General features: G+C 42.9%; 2 protein-coding genes across 5 annotated transcripts; one reads left to right on the top strand and one right to left on the bottom strand.

Moving 5' to 3' along the window:
• Positions 1–285: 285 nt before the first annotated feature.
• Positions 286–5,793, bottom strand: LOC146672256 (uncharacterized). 4 transcript variants are annotated; one of them, XM_085404832.1, is made up of 7 exons: positions 5,652–5,793; positions 5,048–5,145; positions 4,828–4,958; positions 2,159–2,378; positions 1,786–1,956; positions 1,088–1,286; positions 286–770 (listed from the first exon to the last, which is right to left on the bottom strand). In XM_085404832.1, exons 4-7 carry the CDS (start codon positions 2,297–2,299, stop codon positions 658–660), a joined length of 624 nt encoding a protein of 207 aa, XP_085260958.1. In that variant the 5' UTR covers positions 2,300–2,378; positions 4,828–4,958; positions 5,048–5,145; positions 5,652–5,793; the 3' UTR covers positions 286–657. The 4 variants fall into 4 exon arrangements, with proteins under 4 accessions (XP_085260958.1, XP_085260959.1, XP_085260957.1 ...); XM_085404833.1 differs by lacking the exon at positions 5,652–5,793 and having other exon boundaries at positions 5,048–5,626; XM_085404831.1 differs by lacking the exons at positions 4,828–4,958; positions 5,048–5,145; positions 5,652–5,793 and adding an exon at positions 3,954–4,052 and having other exon boundaries at positions 2,159–2,404.
• Positions 5,703–25,176, top strand: fus (FUS RNA binding protein). The gene is made up of 15 exons (XM_085404821.1): positions 5,703–5,851; positions 7,618–7,642; positions 7,840–8,003; positions 8,082–8,271; positions 9,252–9,475; positions 9,555–9,753; positions 13,991–14,025; positions 18,218–18,253; positions 18,806–18,915; positions 19,256–19,385; positions 19,640–19,738; positions 19,954–20,092; positions 20,289–20,386; positions 23,655–23,799; positions 24,481–25,176. The coding sequence occupies exons 1-15, from the start codon at positions 5,839–5,841 to the stop codon at positions 24,518–24,520; spliced, it is 1,647 nt and encodes a 548-aa protein (XP_085260947.1). The 5' UTR covers positions 5,703–5,838; the 3' UTR covers positions 24,521–25,176.
• The last annotated feature ends 849 nt before the right edge of the window (positions 25,177–26,025 follow it).

Genomic DNA, 26,025 nt, shown 5'->3' on the forward strand with positions numbered 1-26,025 from the left:
CAGGACCAAACACCTCACAGCTCCACAGTGATCCGACCCACTGATCATTGGCACGTTATTGGACCACAGTGGGAGTACAGGATTGAATATTTCTCTCAGATTTGAAGCTTTTATTGTTGGTTAAACTGGGTGGGGGGCTTTCATTAGTGGCTTAGGACCCTAGAATTTTGGGTCCAGTAGTGATATTTGGATGAGAGGGTGATGGCATTAGCTGATAACTTAGCAATCACCACACACTGTATGCTTGTATCACACAGACCTGCTGATTAGTAACAGCCAGAATTTCACCAATATTTCTTGCCGTGTCTGTTAGTACCTCACAGCAGCCATATCATTGGTCAGATGATGCTATAAAAATGCTAGCAGCTACAGCCACCTGTGTCTCACCTGTCCGGCTGTAAACGTGTTTATGCTGTAAAGCTGGCGGTCGACTCCCTGCTGGAGCCTCTCGTGGGCTTTGGATTTTAGTATTTCTGTGTTTTCCTGCCCATCTGAGCCCCTTCAGTTAAAGTTCACTTATTGTTTCTGTTCACTGAGTCCTGGAGGAGAAATGCTGTTCCTGCATCATATAGGAATGCTCTGAGAAGCATCTGCAGACCACAGAGTCCTGACAGGGTTTGCACATTTAATGGAGGTTTGCTGTGGCGTTACTTTCTATCAGTAGAGTCTGAACGCAGTACAGTCCGTCTCCCAGCGTCTGGTCGCCCACAGCTGCTGATCTCTGGACCGTCTGCTGGACTTCCCCGGCTCAAACACCTGCGTCGGTTCACCTGCAGACAGGGAACAAATGTCCAAACAGCAAAGCTAACTAAAAATCAGTTTATTCCTCTGTGGAATACTTTGAAAGTGTATGCACAGTTATTACTGGTAGTTTTTATTATGTTGCACACAGCAGAGATTAATTATCCTGATATTCTGTTTTTGCTGCATTTTTCTGTACAAAGCAGGATTGCTAAAACAGTTTGCATTGCCTGTTAAGAAACGATACGATTTTTATGGCATTACTGTGGCTGAGCGTGCCGCTCAAAGACGGCGCTGCGCGGTCCGTTATTACTGTGACCACAAGGACACAAGCTGTGAGTGTTACCTGTCAGGATGTAGTGTCGGTGCCGCTGTGTCTGTCTGCCGCTGGCCTGCAGTGACGAGCCGTCGAACTCCGGGGTCGGGTGCTCCGTCCTGTAGGTGCTCTGGCACTCGGGTGGATGATGCTGATGCTGACTGATGAGCTCTCTGATGGCGCGGCTGCTGTTATACCGAGTCCAGTTTTCCAACTTTGGGTCGACTCTCTGGAGAGAAGCAGAAGCTGGTTCTGTCCTTAATATATAGTCATATTTCATGACAGGCAGTAGCTTTAATTCATGTATAAGTTATTTTAAAATTTAGATAAGTCTAAAATAAAAAGTTGAAATTAAAGAAAAGTCTCCCAAACATAATTTTAATTATAACTGAGGGAAGATTTGGCATTAACTGATTTCTTCCCCTAATAAAATATGCTTCTAATGCAGGGTCCAGGCAGATCATCACCACCAGGATGGTCATGTGACAACTTACTGAGATAAAAGCTGGGATGAAAAAACTGTGACTACAGAAAGACAACAGATCGAAACAACTCTGACCTCTTAACTGCATCAACACAAAGAAATAAAGCATGTTAATATTTCCTCATTCATGCAGGCACAAAAGAAGAGTTATAGAAATATGATGGAAGTAAAAATGTAAGTAGATAAGACTTAAAATACTCCAGAGTCTGTCTTTAACCATCTGAAAGATGGTTTTCCGCCTCACCGGAGTCACGTGCTGGGGCGCATACACCTCTTTGCTGTGTGACTGCAGCACACTCTGCGGCGGCATGCTGTTGTCACGGAGATCCAGCTGGCTGCGGTGCTGGGAGGGGAAGCTGGGGTCTCTGAGGCGGAAGACGAGAGGACGTCCATCGGCCGACCTGCCGGAATAACTCTGACCAGGAGAAGAGGAGAGGGAAGGGCTAGAATCGTACCCGAGAGCTGGATTTGTAGGACGTTTAAACGTATACATTACTGACATGTAAAATAAAACCATTAGAACCTGTATTCTATTTTTAGTGAAAACATAAAATCTAAGATGGTAGAGACTGTGGATGCGTGATGATCCACACGAACAGCGACTGCACTGAGGAGACCTGGGTGTGGGTGGTGGTGTAGCAGGGCGGCGTGTCGCCCAGGCTCAGGGTGCTCTGATGCATGGGTCTCGGTCTAAAGCGCTGAGGTTGATGTTGGCAGCGAGGACCACAGCGGGCTGAAGCCGGGCTGAAGCCGTCCATCGTCTCGTCCTGTGCCTCGGTCACAGTGCAGTCAGACCTCTGCAGCTCTGTCAGGCTCAGGTGTAACTGCAGCTTTTCACTGTGTTTGTACAGAAATCAAAGGACCTGCTTCTTTGAGCATGAACAACACTTCACTGTTAACACTTAAAATGTCATTCATCTACATTTAGAATAACAAAAGATAAACATAATCTTACAGGTACAAACCAATCGTCTAATCACAATCGCAACAATTCACACACCCTGCCACTCTGTTAGGTACACCTGTTCAACTGCTCAGTGACAAATGTCAGTCAAACACATGGCATCAGCTTGTGTGTGTGTGAGAATGCTGTTTTTCTTTTAAGTGCACACTTAACCACCTTTTTATTAAAAAGTCAAACTTAACAGCAGGGCCGTGCAGAGAGGTTTAAAGGGGCGGGTGCCCAAAGTTAAAAAGGGGCACATTGAACCAGGCTGAATAACAACACACATTCATCAAGAATCTAATATGGGAAGGGCAGGGCTGTGTTGATCTGAGACTGTAGACATTAAAAAGTCCACAGGAGAGATGGTAGCTGATTAAACAAGTGTCATGAGATAATAACAAAGTGCAAAGATTGGTGACAGCGCTTGGAACCATAAGGACACAAAAAACTGTGAGAAATAATTTAGGCTCTGCCTGTGAATCACTCTTTGCTTCTCTTCTTCCTTCCTTCCCATCATTTCATATATCACTCTCCACTTGCTGTCTATCTGAGAACAAGGCACAACTTGCTATTGCAATAAACTATAATCTAATTGTCCACACCTAACAACTCCAGCACTTAATCTAAAATAAAATGATGACAGAAAAATGTTATAGCACTGCCTTTAGTAGCCTCACACAGCTCTGCTGTTTCCTCCTCATGTCCTTACCAGGCATGTCTGGACAATGTTATATCATGAGTAATATTTTTTTTAAATCCAGCTAAATAAAACACACACATGCACACACAGTGACACTTTAGACCTTCTTCTGAATACTGTATATACTATGGGCATCATGGTGCTGATCCAGAATCCTTACATTATTATTTATTACTAGAGCTACAATAATAAAGCAATGAGGAGGGGGAAGTAATAAATATGAAATAATGTATTTATGATGATTGCATTTGTTTCACTATCCTCTCTGTGCAGGGGCAAAGCTTATTACATGTTTAAACTGTAGAGATACAATCATTTTACTGCTGTAACATCCAACTTTTGTCTTATTTAAAATATAAATCTAATATAATCTGCTTCTTAATGTATGTTCTTTAAAATACAGCTTGTGTTTTTTAATATATTATAATTATAATAATTATTATGTGGACATGCATATTAGATCATTTTTTAGTGAAATATAATCCCTCCAGAAAGGCAGGAAACTTACTTTAAAACGAAATATGTTCCCTAAAACGGTGACAGAGCTACAGACCCATGACAGCCTTACACAGGTAGCCAGCAGCTGTGACCAGCACTACCTGTGCAGTTAATAAAAGGACAGGTAATGTTTGTCGCGCTGTTGCACACACAGCACGCTCGTTTGTTTCAGTTCGTCAGTTGCAACAAGACAGCTTACCAACGTGTACGTAATAAGCTAATACTCCTGGGTGCTACACACTACAGTGTACGCTGTACACCTACTTACTGGTTGTGTCGCATCAGTCTGTGTCTCTGAGTTAACTTGTGTTTCTCCTGCAGCTCCGGACCGCTAAAAATGCGCGTGCTCTTTGTGAGCTCGTTCCCGGCTCGTAACCAGCGCGTTCTGCCGTCAAGGGCGATCATTGGTTAAATGTGATCATGTGACTGATGCAAGCCAGATCCTTTTATTTAGCAAAACTGTGATTAATAGTTAAATATTATTGTTGAGGGGCACAGACAGGACTCCGCACACACACATAAAAAGTAATAATAATTTTTTTTTAAAAAGTTACCTCAACAAAAGGGCACTTTGGGCACCCATCAGGAAAGGGGCGGGTGCTCAAGCCCCTCTAGCCCCCCCCTCTGCACGTGCCTGCTTAACAGGCCCAAAAAGACAGAAAGATGCTTCATCCAGAACTAGGAAACAAAAGGTAAAATATCCAAAAGTAAAACAGTAAAAACTGGAAACAATAAAAGACTTAGGGAGAGGGAACAGTGAAAACAGACAGGAAAGAAGGGAGGAATATACGAGGAAACGATAACGAATAAACCAACCGTAGACCTGAAACACATCTCTGGAAAGATCACACAGTAAAAACAGGAAGCAAAGATGGCGTCACAAGAACTAAGAAACAAGAATCGAAAACTAGGAAACACCAGTGACTCAAGTCCAAGTTCCCAGACCGCTGAAAGGGACACGACCATGGCAACCCCCGCAGACAAACTGCCTGTTTCTTCCTGTTGACAGTGAACATGTAGTAAAATCACAGATGTGGTGACCTCAGCACAGTCACCACACAGGACGCTCTCATATACAGAAAGCTGACAGAGATGTGTTCGATCATTACAGCAGGAATCACGCCTGCTCTGTAGCGACTTACCTGTGATAATGAAGCTTGTTTCTGTGGAAACATGTTGCCACGGTGATGAAAACAGACGGGTTTACTTTGACATTTTCTCTCAGGAAAGTGATCCTGCTTTATCATGTGCAGACCTGCCTTTTACTCCTGGACTGTTAGATGGAAAATAAAAAAAATTAATTTACTGTATCTTCAGAATAAAACATTTCTGATGAAACTGAATGCATTTATTTGCTCTCACAGGTCTCCCGCTATCCAAATGAAGGCACTTGTTCCTTTGTCCATGCATGTTCAATGCAGTGATGGCCACTTTTATGGATTCTCCTTCAGCAGTGAGATCTAAAGGACAGAGAAACACCCCCTGAAATGTGACCAGGTTTTCTCTGGAATAATCTGCCCTCACACATAAAATCCAGTGTTTACAAATTTAAATCAGCTCTAAATTATATGGAATCTATCTTATCTTATCAAGTCCACAGTGTGTGTTTTCTGACTGGACTGACACCTAAATAGATTCCCAATTTATGGCTTTTAACCCCCAGAAAGATTTTGATCTCTGACCTTCAGGACAAGACCCCATGGTGGATGGGTGGAAATGACTTATAGAGCATTTTAGAATTATGTTTGCTACTCAAACTAGGTTTGTCATAACTATTATTTCCATCACCATAAATGCACTCACTTTCCTTCTGAAGAAAAAACGAAAAGAAATGATTAAAAATGATTTTTACTGTTGTTGTTATTAAAATGATACTGTATTACTATCATTACTATTAATCTACTACTATTTTGTGTTATAAGAAGTCACATCTCATCACATCTTGTGATGATGGACCATTTTTCACCTGACATAAAACTAAACATCATCGATACTGCTGCGCTCCCCCTGGCGGGCGGCGGAGGAACAGCAGCTGAAGACGGCGGCGCTAGTGGGTCGAGCGTCGTGTCGATTCGTCCTCTTCTTCGGTTTAATCATCCAACGACGCGTTGTTTGACCGAGAGAAAGGCCGAAGCGGCGCTGTCTCCGTGTAAATGGCGTCTAACGGTAAGAGAAACGGGCAAATCTGTCTGGGGTCTGGGCGTCGGAGCCGGTTAGCTAAAGATAGCATCACCTTCACCTGCCGGTGAACAGAGGACAGCTAGCGGCTAGCTGCAGTTTAAATGGCTCTCTGGGGGCGTGGCGTCCATCCTTTATTATCACATTTAATTCATGCAGGCCTTACGCCACCGTTTGTCCGGCTGCACGACCGCCCCGCCGCCTAGCTTCGGTTAACTCTGAGTAACCGAAGCTGCTGCGGTCCGATTAGTTCGCCGTTAGCCCGGTTTTGCTGCTGACCCAGTTTCTGGTGGCTCACTGCGGTCTCGAGCAGAGTAACCGCCCCCCTGTGCCGATCGCGCTGCTTTAACCCCTGTCCTCGGTTTATTAGAAGGACATCAGAGCGGAGACCGAGCAAACCCAGCTCACCTACACCGGGCGGGTTCAACTCAACCCCAAATAATGAAAGACATTTCATTATTAATTTTTTGGCATCTGTGGGCTGGATTATTAATACTGTCAGGTAAAGAGCCTGCAACAACACAGAAACAGTCACATGGCCCCCTGTGAGGAAAAGTCCTGTTAACAGGAAGAACCCTGCGTTAGTACCAGGATCAGGGAGGAGCAGCCATCTGCCTGATGGGGGTGAGGGGAGGGAGCAGCAGGCTGGGTGTTTGAACTGGAGGGTAACCGACAGGGAGGGCTTTGCTATTCCAGAAAAACACGAAACAATAAATAAACAGGCCGTAAATATTTCCAAACATATAAGCACAGGACACTCAAAGTTTATAGTTATAAAAGGGCGACTGTGTTTGATTGGATCAGTGAACTCACAACACACACACTAGGGCACAATATCCTGTCACATTTCCATTTGTGTTGCCATTTTCATGCAGTGTCATGCTTTAAAGCTCGCTGCACACACCGATGAGACACAGAGATACTTCTGACCTGCACAGGAAGCTCTAGACTGATGTGAACTGCATCATTAAACTGAGCTGCACTGCAGCAGCTTATCAGCAATATGGGTGTTTTTCATTATCATGTGATTTAGTGTAACTTATAGCTGAAGTGTGTCATTAGGATTCAGCAGCACAGTGACTTGATTGGGAGGATCAGGACCCCCGAGGCTTGTCCATAACACCGAGCTGGGGGTAAGAGAGTAGAGACAACAAATGATAAGATGCAGAGTGGTGTGAGCGAAGAAGAAATGCTCAGTGCATCATGGGAAGCCTGTCGGTTCGGGATCACCCGATCCAGCCCTAACTATGTCACTAAACAAAAGTTTTAAGCATAATCTTAAAAGTACTGAGTGTGTCTCTCTCCCACATCCAGACTGATCTGACAAATTTGAATTCAGTGGATTTGGTGTCTGGTTTTTAATGTATTCATAAATAGTTTCACAGTGTTGCAGTCTGAAACACTTTAAATCGTCTGTTTTTGTTAATTATGTTCGGTTTGGATAGATCTCCCGGACATGGATTGAATCTAGTCCCAGACTAAAAGAGAATCAGTTTTAGTCCATGTCATGAAAACTGAGCCTAAGTATTACCAGTTTCCATTTCTGGATGATAAAAAGCAGTGACGTGGCCTTCTTAAAAAGTGTTTTTACAGATAGAATATAGTTTATTCATTTAATAATTACCATTAAAATGTGTCTTATATAGTTACTGTTGAGTTTGTGAGGTTATAGATTATGTCTGACGCTGTTTGGATGTTTTATTGCTATCATCAAAACTGACTTTAATATTAACCCTCTCTGCTTTTTCCCACAGATTATTCCCAAACATCTAGCCAGGGGTAAGTTATGTAAATCATGTCTTTATTCATTCATGAAGCTTTCAGTCATTAATACTCATTCAGAGTAAATACATTTAGGTTTTGAATTTGGGTTAAAACAAGAAAAGTAAGTCCTTGCATTTAACCGTGGAAATGATTTTGTTTTGTAAGTCAATGAAAACAATTTGAAACGGTGTATTCTTGGTTGGTGTGTGCAGCTATCCATCCTATGGTGGAGGTGGCGGTGCTAGCCAGGGCTACGGTCCGTCGTCTGGCCCGGGTTACGGCCAGCAGGGCTACGGAGGCTACAACCAGAGCTCTGACAGCAGCTCCAGCTCCTACAGTCAGGGAGGCTATAGCGGCTACGGCCATCCTCAGTCAGGTAGAGGAAGCCCCAACGTCCGCCCAAATCCACAGTCACCGTTTTCCAGTCAACTGTGAATCAGTTTCCTTTTCCCAGGTGGATACGGGTCTCCATCCTCCAACCAGGGTGGTGGTGGTGGTGGTGGGTATGGTCACTCAAGTCAGTCCTACAGCTCCGGTGGCTATAACAGCAGCAACCAGCCGTCCAGCATGAGCTACAGCCAGCAGTCGTCATTCTCCGGGTACAGCCAGCAGCAGCAGCAGCCTCCTCCTCCATCCTCTGCGAGGTATGCTCACGTTCACCTCGCCTTTAATTCACTGATTTCTGCCCCATCTGCACAGCGGTAGTGTTTAGGAGCAACCACAAACCTCACTGACTTTACCTGCGGTGTGAGAGAGGAGGATGCTGGGATAGCAGGAGATGGAGGCAGGTGAACTTTAGCGAACCTTGATAGAAGCAGTCAAAAAAAGAATAATTTAAAGGCCGCATTCGTCTTTAGTTTTAAATAATTTTGGAGTGCAGTTAGTTTTTGTTGTTTGATGGTGGTCAGAACACTCCTGTAATAAAAATCAAATGTTCATACTGGTCCCCAGTATAAAGTACAACATAAGCCGAGCTCAGTCTCAGTAATTCAGTGCTTATCTCTATGATACTAATCCTAATAAAGCAGGTGCTCTGTTTTTCATTATATTATAGGTCAGCCTAGAGGCCGAACTAGTTTAAATCGAATAGAACTTTAAAAAGGCGCCGTTACTGCAGTTTCATGTGAGTACAGCAGGGGGCGCTCCAGTTATAGGAGCAAACTTCCTCTGTGGCGACCTCAGCTCTCTGCTGATCGCCAGGTATGTGTCCTTTGAAGCCAGCGTGGACTTGCAGACGGTGACCCTTTTAGCTAATTTCATCACACAAAGCCTCTTTTTAATTAGTTCAGGTGTGTCGACGTGCACGTGTCCGCTGCCACCTGAACTTCTCTTTACCCCTCTGTTACTGCGGAGGCCAAACATGCTTTCATTTGCATTGTGTTCATTTTGAGGACATTCAGACATGTTCAAGTTCAGTAAATGTTTGTTCATTTACAGTCAAATCATTTTTGGCCCTTAGCGGTAAAAGGCTGATGAGCCGCCAAGTGAATGATTGAGATTACAGCATTGAACAAAATAATCAGGATTAAGGTTTTCACCATAATTGAGCAGCTGCAGTTTGAGTCTCTCGTATGTGAGCTGCCATGTTGCTTTGTAGTCTTTAACACTTCCTGTTTTCTAACAGCTATGAAGGCAACTCGCCAGCTCCCGCCTACCAGCCACCGAGCAGCGGAGCGAGCGGAGGCAGTTACGGCAGCAGTGGAGGGCAGCCTGGTGGTAACTACGGGGGCAGCGGAAGCCACCCACAACCGTCTCAGCACGGAGGAGGTCACTACAACCAGCTGCCGAGCTACAACACCCCTCCTCCGCCGAGCTACAGCCAGCAGAGCCAGTACGGGCAGAGTGGAGGTGAGGGGTTGTGTAGCTGTTGATTACTGATTGAAAGCACATCAGTGTTTGGTCTGCTGAGGTTGGAACTTTCTCTCAGGATATGGAGGCGATAGCCCGCCGATAAGTGGAGGAGGAGGCGGAGGATACGGTGGTCCTGATGGAGGTTATGGAGGTCAGGAAGGCCGTGGGGGCAGGGGCCGCGGTGGAGGCGGATTTGGAGGCCGCGGTGGTGGCGGATACGATCGAGGTTTTGACCGAGGCGGCCGAGGTGGTCCAAGAGGAAGAGGAGGCATGGGGTAGGTGTCATCAATCATTGACTTATGAGTCACAGAAGCTCAGGGCTGTGCTACATCTTAATGTCTCCACCCATCTGGTTTTACATGGAGCCGCACTACTTCCTTCTTTTCCTGTAAAAAAAAAAAAAAAGAAGTAGTGATTCATATTTACACCTCTGACCTCACCTGCTTGTAAGAGTATGTAATCCTCAGTGCTGCAAGAGATCCCGTGGAGCGCCTCTCCACCCAGCCCAAAAACGCTGAAGACCACATTGCTAAAGGTCCAGTGAGTCGACATGTGGTTGAAAAGTGAAAGAGCCAAAGCTGTGAATCATCTCTGCAGACTCCTCACACGATAAAACAGATTCAAACCCAGACCCTGCTGCTCTGAGGCCACTGGACCACCTTACCACCAAATCAAAAAGAAATGTGAAATGGCCACAAAAAAGCAGTGTGTTCTGAAACATTACAGTACTCACAAGAACAGGTGAATGAAACTCATCTTTGAAAACAGAAGGTGGAGGCAGCGAGGAGAAAGTGTGACCTTAAACAGGCTTATTTCATCTGCCTGCAGGTGTGTTTTTTACACATTAAGAGCACAAAGGTAAAAGTTTTAAAAGCCAACATCTGTGCTGTGATATCAGCTCGTCCTATAAAAGAGAGGACGTCCACTCAGCTGGGTTTTCTTGGTTCATGGTGGTTTGCGTTGTGGTCCGGTTGACCCTGTGCAGACCCGCCTGACAGTGTGATGAGGTTAAAAACAAATAAAAAAAATCTGGTCAAGAATGGATCAGTAAGCCAAAAATGAGAGGTTCACAGCCAGAACACAAAAACAACACTGCAGCCAAACTCGGTTTCTTTTATTTTGAAAATCTGCGCTTACTCAGCGCTACTTTGTGGCAACATGGGTTGAAAGTACTGTTTCCTGTTCTGCTTAGTCAGTGCAAACACAACAGAATGGTCGGTGCTCTCTGATCAGAGAGGATGAAGTAAATCTCACATACTGCCAATGTATGGATTATTTGTTCATTATTGAAGTATTGATGTTATTTCTATGGAGCTATAATGTCTGACAGGGTTCATTCAGTGTTTTGTGCCATTAAGCACAACAGGTGGCACGCCTGTCTATTCCAAAACAAATTCATAAATAATAAAGATACAGCTTGAGACAATAAATAAGGAAGCTATTATCAGCTGCCTCTTCAATAAGATCCTCGTCACGTGGCTGAACTTCGTCTCGTCTCCAGCTCTGATGCCTCAGTGAGCTCGGCGTCGTGGCAGAATCTGGTTAGTGTGGACCTCCGTTTAAAAAAAACAAAACAAAACAAGAACTGCCACCAGCTGCAGTCCAAGAGGGTGGAGTCAGGCGGAGGTGGAGTCAAATGTACTCCAAGCTTGTTCAAGTCTGTCCAGCTCGAACTCCAGAGTGATGGTGACACACAGTAGTGATGCGGCCATCGAACTATCGACTGTGAAAACGCGAGCATGGCCCGCTATGTTTACAGTGCCAGCACTTTCAAAATAAAAGCAAAGGAATTGTCTATGAATGCTGATGAGGCTGTAGTCTTACATGGATGTGTTAGGGTTATTTTTAGGGTTAGGATAACCCTAAAGTATGGGACACACTGAAGATGCTGGGATGTGATTCAGATTTGTCATTTTCAATAGAATGATTGTTTTAATACCACTGACTCGATTCATCTATTCCAACCTTGGAAAAGAAAAGATGCAAATGTAAAAACGAAGGCTCCGCTATGATACAAATCAGAAACCACAACCACAAAAATTCCAAACAGCTCAGGAAAAACTGAATTCAATATCATTCATTCATCACACATTACTGTGAATTGTTGTTGGTTATTCTCTCAGCTCTGATCCAGCACTGGGAAAACTACGTGTTAGTAAAAGTTACAGGTGCACTAGCAGGATGCTGTAATAAGGCTAATGCACAAAAGAGAAGTGCACGGCCACGGGTAATTGGTGTTATTACCCAGAGGTCTGAATACTTGCAGAGGCCTCAGTGGTTTTGGGTGAAGCTGGATTAAAACAGCAGAAATGGATAATGGGTTGGAGCAAAGCTTCGTAAAGCCAATGAATTAAATGTACAGAACAAAGAACATCAGCACTGATTGCTTGAAGCTGTGAAGCATAAACCGGTAAGTTGATGTTTTTGTTCTTCTTACGAGGTTACGTAGTCTCTCGTTTTCTTCTTTGTGACCTCACGATGTTAGAGCTGGACTCAGATAAACTAGTTTCCCATTCCATTATGTATTTTCTCATCCATCGTGTACTTCCTGTACATCTCCTTCCACACTGGGTCATCTTGATATTCGCCACAGTGAGAACTAATCAGCTGATAAATCCAAGTTTACAAATGACTTTGGGGTATTATCAGTTTTACGATGGATGAACACGTCAAAGAAAGATAATGGTATGTGTGTTGTGCCACATCTGGAGTTCAAAAATGCCATTCAGCTATAAATAGTAAAGTATACAGTTGCTTCAGAAAGTATTCAGACCCTTTGCACTCTTTTTGTTTTAAAATACATTTTTTATCTGTAATTAATACTTTGTCCATCGATCTATTTTCTGCTACTTACTTGGTCCAAGTCATTGACCGGGCAACCAAAGATGCCGTACGGCGAGTTTTTCATCTTTGCTTGTGTCTGAAATGTTTCTATAGAATAAAGTGTGACCTTCACTCTACCTACAAACTAACACACCTCAGTATATCACCATCACCTGCCTTTTTCACCTGTTACCACCACCTTCCCCACCAGCCCTTGCAGGTTTACTGTACCATACTCTGCTTTAATCACTCTTTGAATCTTCTCCTAGGCTTTTACCTTCTCTCCAGGCTGGCTTTCTACTCTTAAGCCATCATTTGGAAAATCACATTATGGGGAAGTCAGATTTAATAGTCTTCTAATAACACAGGATATATTACTTAAATACTAATCAGTCATTTTGGAGAAAAGTCTCAAACACTTGGGAATTGCTGCAATTTGTGTAAAGACAGGGTGTCTACGGGTCCTTAAAAAAGACTTGAAACTCTAAAAACCACTGAAGAAGAATAACATTTTCTTGAATTCAGTTAAGTGGGTCTCAAACATTTTAAAATCATGTCACTGAGACAGTTTCCAAGACACAAAGCTGCTATTTTGGCCTCCTCTGCATAATTAGGTAACAACAATGTGACCGCATCAATTTTTAGAAGCCGACGCTGTACCTGCGAGAGCAAATGATGTGTAATCTACCTGGTGAATAGCAGCTAATGGTTTGGTCTGCTGGAAAGATATCAGCTGAAGAGAAAACGGGTGGGGTTGGGTTTGCTACACACTTTTCCACTGGCGTGTTCTTACCAGCTTAATTTTATAGAAAGGTATAAATATCAAAGTGCTTTCACCCGCTGGGTGAAAAAATTGTGCCTCATTCAGTTCGGTTTTATTTATATAATGCAGTTTAGAATGAAAAGCATGTCATGGATAATTTTACCCTTTTAAAAGTATAATTTTTAGCTTTACTTTGTGTAAAAAGCATTGCAGACAGTAACTGTTTTATCTCAGGATAAAAATACATAAGTACTTTAAGTTAAAGCCCAGTGAGACCCAGCCTCAGGCCTGAGCACGGTAGAGAGGCCCTGCTGTCCAACCTGCTCAATGATCGAAAAGGAAAGAAGGTCAAACACACGTGAATAGGAATAAAAATACTTTTGGCTGTTAAAGCCTGTGGCTGAAAATGCTGATAGAGCAGTCTGCGCCGTGTTGTTCAGACTCGGGAATAAAAACAAATGAAAATTTGACCTGATGTCAGTGTGTTTTCACCTTTGTGTTACTCAAAGTGAAATCTTTAAGGTCTGAAGGTTCTAAATTGAAGTCGTTCATACCTGTAGACACCCTGTGTTGAGTGAATAAAGGTTTTCCGAGACCTTTAAAGAAACAAACAAACAGCACCCACCAAGGGATCAGAGCTCTGATGTTTGGGTTTGTTAATTCTCTTATGATGAAATAAATGGAACTTGAAAGTTTTTACACCTTCTGAGTCAGAAATGCAAATTTCAGCTAACAGGGTTTGTACACTGGCCTCTTGTCCATGGGTTACATCAACATGCAGTAAGGGTACATTTGGACAATGCCAGTGAGGAGGGGTGGGTTTAGCAAAGACGCTGTGAGAGTGAAGGTTAACCTCAGCCCATTGAGAGAAATCGCTGTCAGCTCCAGCCTTCAATGCGTGTCGTTTTTCTCTTCCTCTTCATCAGAATGGGCGATCGTGGAGGATTCAATAAGTTTGGTGGTAAGTGACAAAAAACTTCAACACTTGAGTGAAAAGGTGTGTCAAAGCTAAAAGGGAGTAAGCTCAAACTCTGGTACTTCAAGTGTGGCTTGGGGGATAAAACTTGATTCTGTCTGAAAAGCTGAAGAAAAAACAGCTATTTAACAGTGAAGGTCAGGCGAATGTTAAGACTTTTGATGTATACTGTCTCTAGCATGACTGTACAGATAATAACACCCATCGTGTTTTGTGTGTTTGACTTGAAATGTCCATCGGAGGGAGTTAAAACTGCATCATTAGCCCTTCCACTGCTCCTCTGGCACTCGGTGTTTGAATTTGAAGTGTGGATGGTGACAAACTCAGTGACTGAAGTGAGATAAGTGTTGCTTACCTTATCGTGTTGTGCAAATGTGACAAATCGTGTTAAATAGATGAAATGACCCTAAATGGTTTTTAAGGCTTGGCTTGAAAACCTGTTGACAGATGTTTTGATTCTGTTGTACTTTCCACCAAAGACGGTTGAAAGGTAAAAACTGGTTGGGTTGCACACACTGGGAATTTTTTTCACATGACACTGACTCTGGAACTCACGGTGATGAAAACTGAAAATTCTTGGTTCAGTTGCAAATCCATTTGGAACAATAGAACAAGAGGCATGAATGCTTAGTCATACCCTCAGATCTGGGTTGATCGTATAGAAAGGCGGGCATGCTTTAGCTTTGTTAAAGTAATTACAGTAAGAAAGCCCCTATCTAAATTCTTACCACTGCATCCGAGAATATGCTCATTCAGGCTGAAGAGGGTTTTGCTTTTGTTCTTTTGTGATCATAAAGAGATTAAGTAGTAATGGCGGTAACTTGATGCATTCCACTGTAGTTCTACTACATGTCTGTGTAGACTCTGTCAGTGCGCCCCAGGGCAGCTGTGGCTACAATGTAGCTGCCATCACCAGTGTGTGAATGTGTGCGTGAATGGGTGGATGACTGGATATGTAAAGCGCTTTGGGGTCCTTAGGGACTAGTAAAGCGCTATATAAATACAGGCCATTTACCATTCTCAGTCATCCAGTCATGGTAGTTTTGAGAGCTCGAAAAGAAGGTGACTGGACTTCGTTGGGTTTGCAAAGACGTTTCACCTCCCATCCAGGAGGTGAAACTCCCTTCAGTTCTAGAAACAAGAGGTGGAGAGTCCCAGGTATTTAACCCACAGTGGGGTAGATTTTGAGAATGTTGAGAATGTCAAATTTGAGAATTTGACAAGATGAACATTGGTTTGAAAGAGGCCATCTATGCCTACTCTGAACGACGGCTCATGTGACACCTGCAACGGTCAGCAGTGGGAACTGAAGAAGCCTTTTGGATGAGAGGTGAACGTCTTCACAAACCCAAAGAAGTCCAGTCATCATCTTTTTTTCAAGCCCTTCAAACTGTTTGGACAATATTTCTTGAAGGAAATGTTTTCAGTTGTTTACAATCCTGCTAATAAGAAGCACAAACTGATACGGATCGGAGAGTTTATATAAATGTGGGCTTTTTATTTAAATTACCAAATTATTTTAGTTAAAATTTACAGGTAGCACGCCCAACAAGGTTCTAGCAATAAATGGTGTTTACCCCGCATGGCCACTGTGTCTGTATTGGTGTCATTCACCACCCAAAGATTACCACTCCAAGGCCATTTTGAAGCAGCACAACAGCTGCGGAAAAAGCAAACGTGTGCTGATTGAAAGGTGTTTTCATTAGAGACATTGTAAGAGCAAAACAGGGTTCAAAGAATGCCTTGCAAAAATCTCTGGGTAACTGCAAAGATGCTGGACGTTCTGCCCATCAATTGTCTGCTTTAAATCAGCTGAACCTGAAAGTATGAAAAGTTTTCACATTTCTAGTCATTCTTTACTGGTTTTACTGGTGATTCTGTGATTCGGGGACTATTACAAAAACATTGCAGGAGGAGGCTCAAATAATCCTGAACAGAAATCTGTGGGAGCCTTCTGCATGGTCAGATATGGCGGTGGGCCACCCCTCCCACCATAGAGCCAATCAGAGTGCTGACTGTATCACTGGACTGGACTGAGCCAATCAAGAAGCTTTTCAAACACCAATCTGTGATCAGACTCATAACATCTTTTGAATAATTCAGTTGGTGAGAGTATTTTTTTGGAAAAGTTAGAGCTCTTATTTATTCAGATAGAAACTTCATAATAAACTTGCTTCTAGGATGAGTTTTGTTTGTTTGTTTTAAATCCTGACCTTTAGATTGATGTTACGGCACTTCTTTTTTTTTGGATTGTTTCAGTAGGGCTTGGCCTTGTTTGCCCAAACTACTTGGAGATGTTGACTGGGATTCCTGCAAATGGCGAGACCCTGTTGTAGAAGGGCTGTAGTAATCTAATACATACTTACTTAACTCGAACTTTCTTTAAAGATTGTTGAGTAGTTTATTGTAGGGTTTAATCTCCCAGGCTCTGATTCTGCACCGTCCTCAGTGTGGATGGGATCGAACACCATTGTCTGCCCGCCTTTCTGCAGAAAACTTTGGAATCAGTTTGGAACAATAGAACAAGAGGTACGGATGCTTAGTCACATCCTCAGATGTGGGTTGATCATATAGAAAGGTGGGCGTGCTTTAGTATAATTAAAATAATCACTGGTTATGTGTTTAGTGTAGGAAAGTCCATATCAAAATTCTCACCACTGCATCTGAGAATAGATGCTCATATTCAGGCTTCTGGTTTTGGTCCGTTCTGATTCTTCCAGTTTACTCATTGCTGGGGTGGGATGTCTTTAAGATCCACAACATCACAAACATCACAAACACCAACGAGGGCGTATGCTTTCTAATGAAAAATCTTCAGTTTAGCTGCAATGTAAAGTTTTTTATTGTGCTTATGTGGAAGAGATGTAATAGAAAAAAACGTTTGTATTTGAATTATTTAAAGAAATAAAAGGTCATGAAGTCATTGACCCCTGTTAGGGTTGGGCATTAACTTAAGGTTTTCCATCCAGCCAATAAAAGTTCAGCTATCTGCGACTACTGATATAATTGTGGAGAGGGTGGTGTCTAGTTTCCTGATTATTTCCTCATAAGATTCTCAGGGAGCCAATGCCAGATGCTCCACCCTAACCGATAGTTGTTTAATGTCAAAGATAGTTGAAAATGAGCTCAGTGAAAAATAAACTGGAAACTGAAATCTTGATTTTTAGCTTGGGACACTGATGCCTGCTCATGTTAGTTACGGATCAGATTTTATTTTCTATTTTGGTTTTTTTATTTTGGTTTCCTCAGTGAGTTGTGCCCAAAGACTGGTTCTCCTTGTTTGCACAGCCACAAACTAGAACAATATATTAAAAAAAGCCCCCAAACTAGTCTTTTAATGTCAGATGGACACGAGCAGATCTGCTCCTGCAGGCGGTTTGCCTTTGGCGTCCGATAACCAGTCCCGTGTTTGTTTAAAGAGGGAGCATTGAGCCCAAGTTCCTTTCAGAAAAGTGACGGGACCTGATGCACTGAAGCGCTTCGTAAGGTGTTTGAGGTAATGTCTGAAAACCTGCACAGGTGAAGATGGTTTTCTGAGCGGGTTCAACTGTCAGAATGGCAAACATGGCGTTCGTGTTCCCAGGACGTATGTTTGAGCAGTTTGCAAGAATCCTTTGTTGAGCTGTGGGAAAACTGAAGTATCCAATGGGATCAATTAATGACATGTAGGGCTGTTCCATAGAAATTAAAACAATTGTGTTTCAGTGTGTTTGACTGGTTCAATGATTCTGTAATGTTGGTGTTAAAGAAAACGCTTCAACATGACTGCAGCAATTCTTAAAAAACCCAACATGTAAACAAACCACCTTTAAGGCTCTTTCCAAAGAGTCTGCTTGTTCTCGTTGGAGAAAAAAAGGACCAAAGCCAATGCACAGAAATAGCTACAAGGCAGTATCTCAATAAAGTGGACGGTTGTGTTTTTTACACTTGTTCCTGGGACTTGGAGCCACTCGCTGACCTCAGTGGAGCGTGATAACGATGACGGTGAAGCGAATGAGCCGAGACATGAAAAACGTTCAGACAGATAAACCTAAAGAGAGTTTGATAGTAGTGCTGGATATACCTGTGGGGATGAGGTGTGCATGAAATGAATTAACTATTAGTTAGACCATTGTTTGTGTGTGATGGAACAGCTGACCTTTTCCACACCTAACATCTGTTTGTTTTTGTCCTTAAGGACCAAGAGAACCAGGACACGGAGGATCCGGCTTCAGTAAGTGTTTCCTGTTTTCTTTGTTCAGCTACCAGCAAAACCAGTTTCAGTCGTTGGTGTGATGTCAGTCTGAGAGATGAACTAAAGCCAATAAATTCAGAAGAAACGACTACAAATATTTCCTCCTATGCCAAGAATTTACCAAGACATGGTTCTCTTGGCTTTATAATTGGCAGACATTTTTCACTTTGTTTTAGTTTTCTTCCGATAATAAAGCCTACATTTACTGAGCACTTTTAGAGACACTTCTAGAGAATTAAGCCTTTTGGTAGTTCCTTTAGCACAGAGGTCTCTATCCCCTGTCCTCGAGAGCTGCAGTCCTGCAGCTTTTAGATGCGTCCTTGTTCCGAAACCCCTGAATCAAATGAAAGGCTTGTTGCCAGGCCTTTGCCAAATTTGATGGTATGCTGCAGAGCTAATTCAACAATTTTATTCGCCTGTGTTGGAGTAGGCATGCATGTAAAAGCTCCAGGACAGTAGCTCTCAAGGACACCCCTGCTTTACGCCATTGTTACTGCTTGAATTACATCACTTTATATGATTTTCTAACAGTGCAGGACCAGGATAACTCTGATAACAACACCATCTTTGTGCAAGGCCTGGGAGACGACTACACTGTTGAATCAGTGGCTGACTTTTTTAAGCAGATTGGGATCATTAAGGTAACATATTGATTTGTGTTTGGTCAGTAATCAATAAAGCATTTATTTGGATGTGTCATGTATAGATGACTGGTTAAAATGGTAAAGAAGCGCCGGCTTGATGTTAAAGTTTAACAAAAACTGGAATGAAGCCATTTTCTTTCTTGGTTCCCCGATCGCGTTGGCTCGTCATAAAATCTTATGTTACACTTCAGAAAAAGAAGAAGAATTTCATCATTTGGAATCTAAATGAATTTCTATCCTTTAGTCTGATTTCCATGGTAACACACAGCACCTGAACTGTTGTGCTGTTCACAGTTCTGGTCCATGGACTTTCATCCCTTTCCTTCTGTCCTCTTAGGTAAACAAGAAGACAGGCCTGCCCATGATCAACCTGTACACGGATAGAGAGACGGGGAAGCTGAAGGGGGAGGCCACGGTCTCCTTCGATGACCCCCCCTCAGCTAAAGCTGCCATCGAGTGGTTTGATGGTGAGTTATTACCTCTGAGCTTTGGCTTCCCCACTGTTTGAGTTTCTGTTGGTGGTTTAAGTGGTTTTATAAGGTTTGTATCTGGAAACTAGGCTTTGATGGAACTGACTGCTAAAGTATAAGACAAATAAGGATTATGTTGAACTGTAACTCATGCAAAGCTACTGTTGGAAAGTCCAAGAATATGGAGCTAGAAAGGATTATTGATTTCATACCTCATATCTGATCCTTTGATATTCATCGCTTTACTCCAGGTAAAGACTTCAATGGAAACCCAATCAAGGTGTCCTTTGCCACACGCAGAGCTGACTTTGGAGGCCGAGGAGGCATGAGGGGAGGTAGAGGGCGAGGAGGCGAGTCACTTTCTTTTTACTTTTAGTTTTATAAAGTGAAAAATTATAACCTTGTAAACAGCAGTCGGACCACACGGTGCACTTCACAGGTGAACTTTGAGTCGTAACAAAAATGCTCGTTTACTGTTTGCAGTGAATTAAAAAGCTTCAGCCTCGCACTGAACCATCAGTCACGTGTCCCGCTGACAGATGCTGTGGCGTTTTCTTCCGTGCAGGTCCGATGGGCCGTGGAGGGTTCGGAGGCGGTCGAGGGGGAGGTTTCCCAGGAGGCAACGGTGGCAATGGAGGGGGAGGAGGTGGTGCCAGTGGTGGAGGAGGGCAGCAGCGAGCCGGAGATTGGAAGTGTTCAAACCCGTGAGTTTTGATGACTCCTCTATGACAATAAATTAGAATTAAAAACACAACAAAAACATCTTGTACAATGATTGCTTATATGATGCCAGATGTTTTAGTTTTGCTCAGTCTTACCTTTATTTAATGTAGTAATCTTTCTACGGATCTGTTATCAACATATAACAGTTCTTCTAAAGTCTTCCTTTCTTCTCTTCAGTAACTGTGGGAACTTGAACTTCTCCTGGCGTAATGAGTGTAACCAGTGCAAAGCTCCGAAAGCTGAAGATGCTGGTGGGATGCCCCCCATGGAGCGAGGTTAGATACACCTGGATAAATATTAGATAAATAAATAGGTGAACATTTGTTGACTCACAGAGTTTACTCAGACACTTAAAAAAGGCTTTATGCGTTTAACCGGGCACGCTCTGTTTTGCGTAACTATTTCTAAATCACTGCAGAACTGGGACCACGTGAGCTAGCGCAATAATTTGTTTTGCATATGAAACCGGAGGAGTTGTACTTACATCTGATGCCATCAGCTTGTCCTCAGTCACGGTTTCCTTCCACATAAAGCTTTGCAAAACTGCATAAAAAGCGCTTGCAGCAACAAAAACATAATATTCCAGAAACACGCTTTGCCGATCCCATCAGCTGTTCGTAACACTTCCTACGTTGGAATATAGGTCAGCGCGAACTTTTGCATGTCCGCCATTACCTGCCCGAAACCGGAAGTGACGTCATTTTCATGGAAATTTTAGTTTTTTACCCTCGGGGCCTTATAAGCCTGTACTGGTGTTTTTAAAAGTCATGTTTGACTTTTCTGAATAGTTTCTGGGATGCTTAGAACTCAAATTGCACTGCTGAACATTTATTTTGATGCAGATGCTGTTGGTTTTTTTTTGCAAATTTGCAGTATAATATTTATTTTTGTTTTTCCTGCAGTATATAAAAATTAGTGTATCTCAAAAATAAAACTATGAAGACACTCAAAATAAATTTCCTGTTGTTAGAAACTATTTTGTGCAACTTTTTTGCATTTACAGTTTTGAGGGATAAACCTCTTAAATTTCTCTAAGTAGAAATATATGTAAAAAAACCAAAAACCATTTCCAATTTTTGTAGTTTATTGCACATTTTTGCAATTTATGTAATTACTATGCACTTAATGCAGACATATTATCAAAATTTGGGCTGTAACAGTTGTATTGATGTATAGCAACTTGAAATGCTCCCACAAATGGCTCCACAGCATGTAAAAGTATAAAGATAAGCTCTGGCGGACTTGGTTCTATGGTAGGTCTTAAAGGGTTAAGGTCAAAACATGCATTAAATAAATAAAAACACATGTAGTTATTATTAAAGTGTGTAGTTGTTCCTGTTTCTGCTTCACCCACGCTGTCACGAACACCAAACAGCGGAAGCAGAATTTTCCAAGTGAGCTGACCTGACTTCCTGTCACAGATCACAGTTTTGAAATAACTTTCACGATACCCTAAAAGTTCACTTCAGTTAAATTCCATTCACTGTTATTTATATGAATCACGGTTCTCTCAAGGCGCTTTATTGTTTGAGGTCGACCGTACAATAATACAAAGAAACCGAGAAAACGCCAACAATCATATGACCGCCTATGAACAAGCGCTTTGGCGACAGTGGGAAGGAGAAACTCCCTTTTAACAGGAAGAAACCTCAAGAGAGAACCAGGCTCAGGGAGGGGCGGCCGGTTGTGGTGAGGGGAGGAAGACAGTACAGAAGAAGAGAATTAGCAGCCACACGTGGAGGTAACTTTACTTCCTGCCGACCAAACGCTGTTCGATCAGCTGGTTTTTAAGTGAGGCGCTGTTTGGGTATCACTGTCTCCTGTAATATCACAGTTTCAGTTCGTGCCTCAGTTGTTTTACACTCAGAGGATGAACAACAGAAATCATGCGATCACATCGATCGGATCACGAACAAAAAGAGCACGTGCAGACTTTTATTATGGAGTGAGAAAGCTGAACATGTTGTTATCGTTCGTGTTGTTCAGTCGTTCTGAGTGTTTGTTTTCAGTCTGACTGAAACAGAAGCTGAGTGTGCCCTCCGACCCCGACGTTCGCCCGGCCGGCTGCTTTGTTGTTCTGGAGTTCGTCCTAAAGCCTTTGTCTCGGCTGCTTTCAGGATGTACTCTGTGTACACTTCTACTGCTTGTGTGTTTAGCTGTGGGAGCTTTCTGTGGTTTAGCACAGCTGTAGTTTACCTGATCAAAGAGAAGAGCACGCAGACATGTGTCCGCTCATTTTTATTTTTTATGTATTCTGCAGTTAGATATGTGATAGGTGGGCGGGCTGTAGATTAAATCATGTTTTATTTCATGTCATTGTCTGATGATATAAAATCTACTGAGATCTGCTCTCTGAGCTCTACTGATGGCTGAAATGAGCGATGACGAGTGAACGCGCGTTAGCATCAGTATTTATCTCACGCAGGTCATGTTCGTGAGATAATCTTGAACTATTTCATAAATGTGGCTGAAGAACACATGCTTGCAGTGGAGCGTAGCTGCTTATCGCTGTTTCTGGATTACCGGATTACAAAAGCAAAAAGAATGAGGATTCAGGTGACGTAAACTCCTCCCTGAGATAACTGATCTCCACATGAGGCGGCTGCAGGACAAAAATGTCTTCTATTTCCAGTAGTTGTTACATTTGGAAGTAGTGTGTTTGTGACTTGAAAACAAGTTTACATTTGGTAATTTTTAAAGTTTTCTCGTCGTGATTTTAATGATAAGCGCATCCTGGCAGACTCTGGCGACCACGTTTCTACATCTGCATCAGGATGGTCGACTTGTACTGTGCGATCGCGTAGTTCTGATGACTTTGTAACACGCAGACACACAGTTATGTGCTCAAACACACACACAGCAAGAATCAGAATACTTTATTAATCCTTACAGAAATTATGTAAAAATTCTGAGTAAGGAGAAAATAGCAGGAGCAACTGAAACAACCTGCAGCTGCCGTTTGTCACATGCAAATGTATTCTATGATGCACGAATGATTAAAGAAAACCCAACCTTTTTAAAAAAAGAGTTTTTAGCAGTCGTTTAAAACAAGCTGCAGATTCAGCAGAGGAAGCTGTTCCAAAGTTTAGGAGCTTCTTGATTCAACAAAGAACGAGGAACCGTTAAAACTCTGATCGTAGCATCTGAGCAGCCTGGACACGCTCTGACCTTCTGAGTTGTAAATGTAATTAATGATATTTGAAAAAAGGGGAATTTCATCATTCATAGTTTATCTAAGATGGAGAAGAAGAACAGGGTGACCTGTGAATGTTTAAGACATCTCAGGAGGATAAACTTGTAGCTGTGAGGTTAATATTTCAGCATATTTTACTTTGCTGTAGGTTTACATTAGAGTAAAAGATTGCAGATATTGAATGAATGATTGCATTAAATCATAACAGACACAGTGCGGTTTATGAAGGAATCCTTCTGCTCTGTAGTGGTTTACTCTGGTTTCCTGTAATCACCTATATGTGTACAGCAGAGAAACATTTCAGTTTGGTGAGTCATGCATTCCCGCTCACCTCATTTGTTTCCTGGCAGGAGGTTACGGAGGAGGCGGAGACCGCAGAGGGGGGTTTGATCGGGGCGGCTTCAGGGGCCGCGGCGGCGACCGCGGCAGCGGAGGCTTCAGAGGAGGCCGAGGAGGCGAGCGGGGAGGATTTGGCCCCGGCAAGATGGATGTGAGGTGAGCAACAAGATGCACGGCAGCTCTGTGAGGCGGCGTGCCCGCGTGTACGTCAAGTGTTTTATGGTTATTCATTTGGAAATCGATGAGTAATCATGACAGTTAACCCCTGGCCTTACAGATGTTTCCAGTGTCGGTGGAGTCAACGACACTTGCACACACGACAGACAGCAGGAGAACTGCTTTAAATGATTATAGACACACACACGTGGGAAAACAGATGTCATCAATCATAAACTCGAATTTTACTCACAGCAGATGTTCAAACTGAAAATGAACCATTTAAATAAAATCTGAGCTCCTGTTTCCCAGTCTGCAGGTTCCCCTCTTCTTTTCATGGAGCTCATGCCGCTCTGAAACCTGTTTGTACCGATCAGCACTGACGGAGCCTTCCCAGACGTGCCAGCACTTTTAGCCTGATTTGGAGTGTTTTGACTGTAAATACACGAGAAACAGGTTTCACGGGTTAAGATTTGGTCCCACTGATCAGATTTTTTAAATTCATTTCATTTAAAAATCTGTTTTGTTGATTTTGAAATCATTTATTTATTTCTTAGTCTGAGTATTGACTTGTTGAAGTCCAAGCTCAGCAGTGCCTCTGTGGTTTGTGTTGACTTGGAGAAACTCGACCGCTGGCTGGAAACTGCACTGATGTTTTATGTCTTTGTGTTTGGTTTCCAGGGGCGACCGCAGGCAGGAGCGGCGGGGCCGTCCCTATTAGCCCATCCCGGCCGCTCGCATGACGACCTACGTGTGCACAGGTGTCCGTGCAGCCCGCCCCTCTCACCTTTTATATCACTCCTTATTCAACACGTGACTCTCCCTGTGTTAGTGTTAGCTGTCGTGATTCATCCACACTGTCTGCTCAGCGGGGCGTCGTTTACCAAAACAAGCTTCAACATTTTAATTGATCAGATTTTATATCTGCCCGACTCTCCGGGATCATCACCGCTCTGTTCAGCTTCACGCTTTCACTCTGTCAGAGTAGCTTTGCATGATTCCCAGCTCAAAATATTTATGTCTGAGACGTGAATAAAGATCATCAGCTGGCGTCACTATCTGTCCAGATTTTCAGAGAAACGTGTGCTCAAAGTGAGCACCGTTACCGGTGTTTTGATCCCTGCTGATGAACGCGGCACCTCCTCCTGATGTTCGGCAGGGTCAGTGAGCGACGTACGACGGCTCAGACCGTTTGGGATCAAGAGGCACAGATGCCACACCTGCCCGCTGATGCCAGCTCATTCTGATCATTGCCAGTGTGCGATGTAAACGAAGCCCCGGCTCTACAGCTGTGTTCAAGAACTTTTTACTATTTATTATTGGTGTTTTTGTATCGTGCTCGTGCTGCTTTTCCAAATGAAAGTGTTGGCCAAGTAACTCGTTCTTCTGTGGTTCTTTTTCACTGTGATGCTTTGAGAAAACCGGATCACTAAACGCTCCAGGCTGATAGTTTCAGAGGCTTCGAACAGATGAAGCAATTCCAGTTCTTAGAAATGTTGGATCAGTGTCAAACATTTCTTTATCCACCTCAAAGACTCCCGGTACTGTCAGTTTGTTTTTTTCACGCCTGGATCAACCCGTCGATGTTGCTCGTCCACTTGGCACAGCTTTGAATCACTGACTCAGCGCTCTCGTCTGCAAAATGTTTAAGGAAGGAGAACGTCATCATCTTCAGAAGATCTTGTGAACTTTTTAATTATTTTCAGTTGAAATAGTTTCCAGATTTTTTTTTTTTTTACTTTAATAGAGGGTCACATCATCTCCTCCTGAGACGCAGCCTGATCCTTCTGTTCTAAGTTAAACACATAATTATAAAATCTGATTTAATATATACACAGAAATGACGCTTAAAGACATTAAAAACTGAAAAGGACCCAAGAGCAGTTCAGTCAAAGGCCTTATTAAATGTAATAATATTAAAGTCAGCTGGGGGACCAAATCGATGCAGTAAGTGAAGTAAAGCAAAAAGATGGATTTTAACCCACAAGAGTTTAATACCTGTTCTTAGAAACCTACAGTTGTGTATGATGAAGAGAAGCCGCACAGAGGGCTCGTTACACACAGCAGGGTAGTAATAAATGCCAGGTTGTAGTGTGGTTGGAGATCAAACCCACATTATTCTGTTACAGCCCCAAACTGCAGACATGATGGTGAAACATAAATGAAGGACCCTTCATGTCTCAGCGAGGGCTGTTTTACATATTTTGTTGAAGACTGCAAGGACAA

The sequence above is a fragment of the Rhamphochromis longiceps genome, linkage group LG4 (assembly GCF_057381845.1).
Source record: "Rhamphochromis longiceps isolate RC_006_pf linkage group LG4, R_longiceps_female_GT1.1, whole genome shotgun sequence".
Classification (NCBI taxonomy): Eukaryota; Metazoa; Chordata; class Actinopteri; order Cichliformes; family Cichlidae; genus Rhamphochromis; species Rhamphochromis longiceps.

Coding starts and splice junctions, on each gene's coding strand:
- LOC146672256 (XM_085404830.1), bottom strand. Junction 1,957..2,158: donor ACACCACCACCCACACCCAG/GTCTCCTCAGTG, acceptor TCTCCTGGTCAG/AGTTATTCCGGCAGGTCGGC. Junction 771..1,087: donor CCGACACTACATCCTGACAG/GTAACACTCACA, acceptor CCCTGTCTGCAG/GTGAACCGACGCAGGTGTTT.
- fus (XM_085404821.1), top strand. Junction 7,643..7,839: donor TCCCAAACATCTAGCCAGGG/GTAAGTTATGTA, acceptor TGGTGTGTGCAG/CTATCCATCCTATGGTGGAG. Junction 8,272..9,251: donor CCTCCTCCATCCTCTGCGAG/GTATGCTCACGT, acceptor GTTTTCTAACAG/CTATGAAGGCAACTCGCCAG.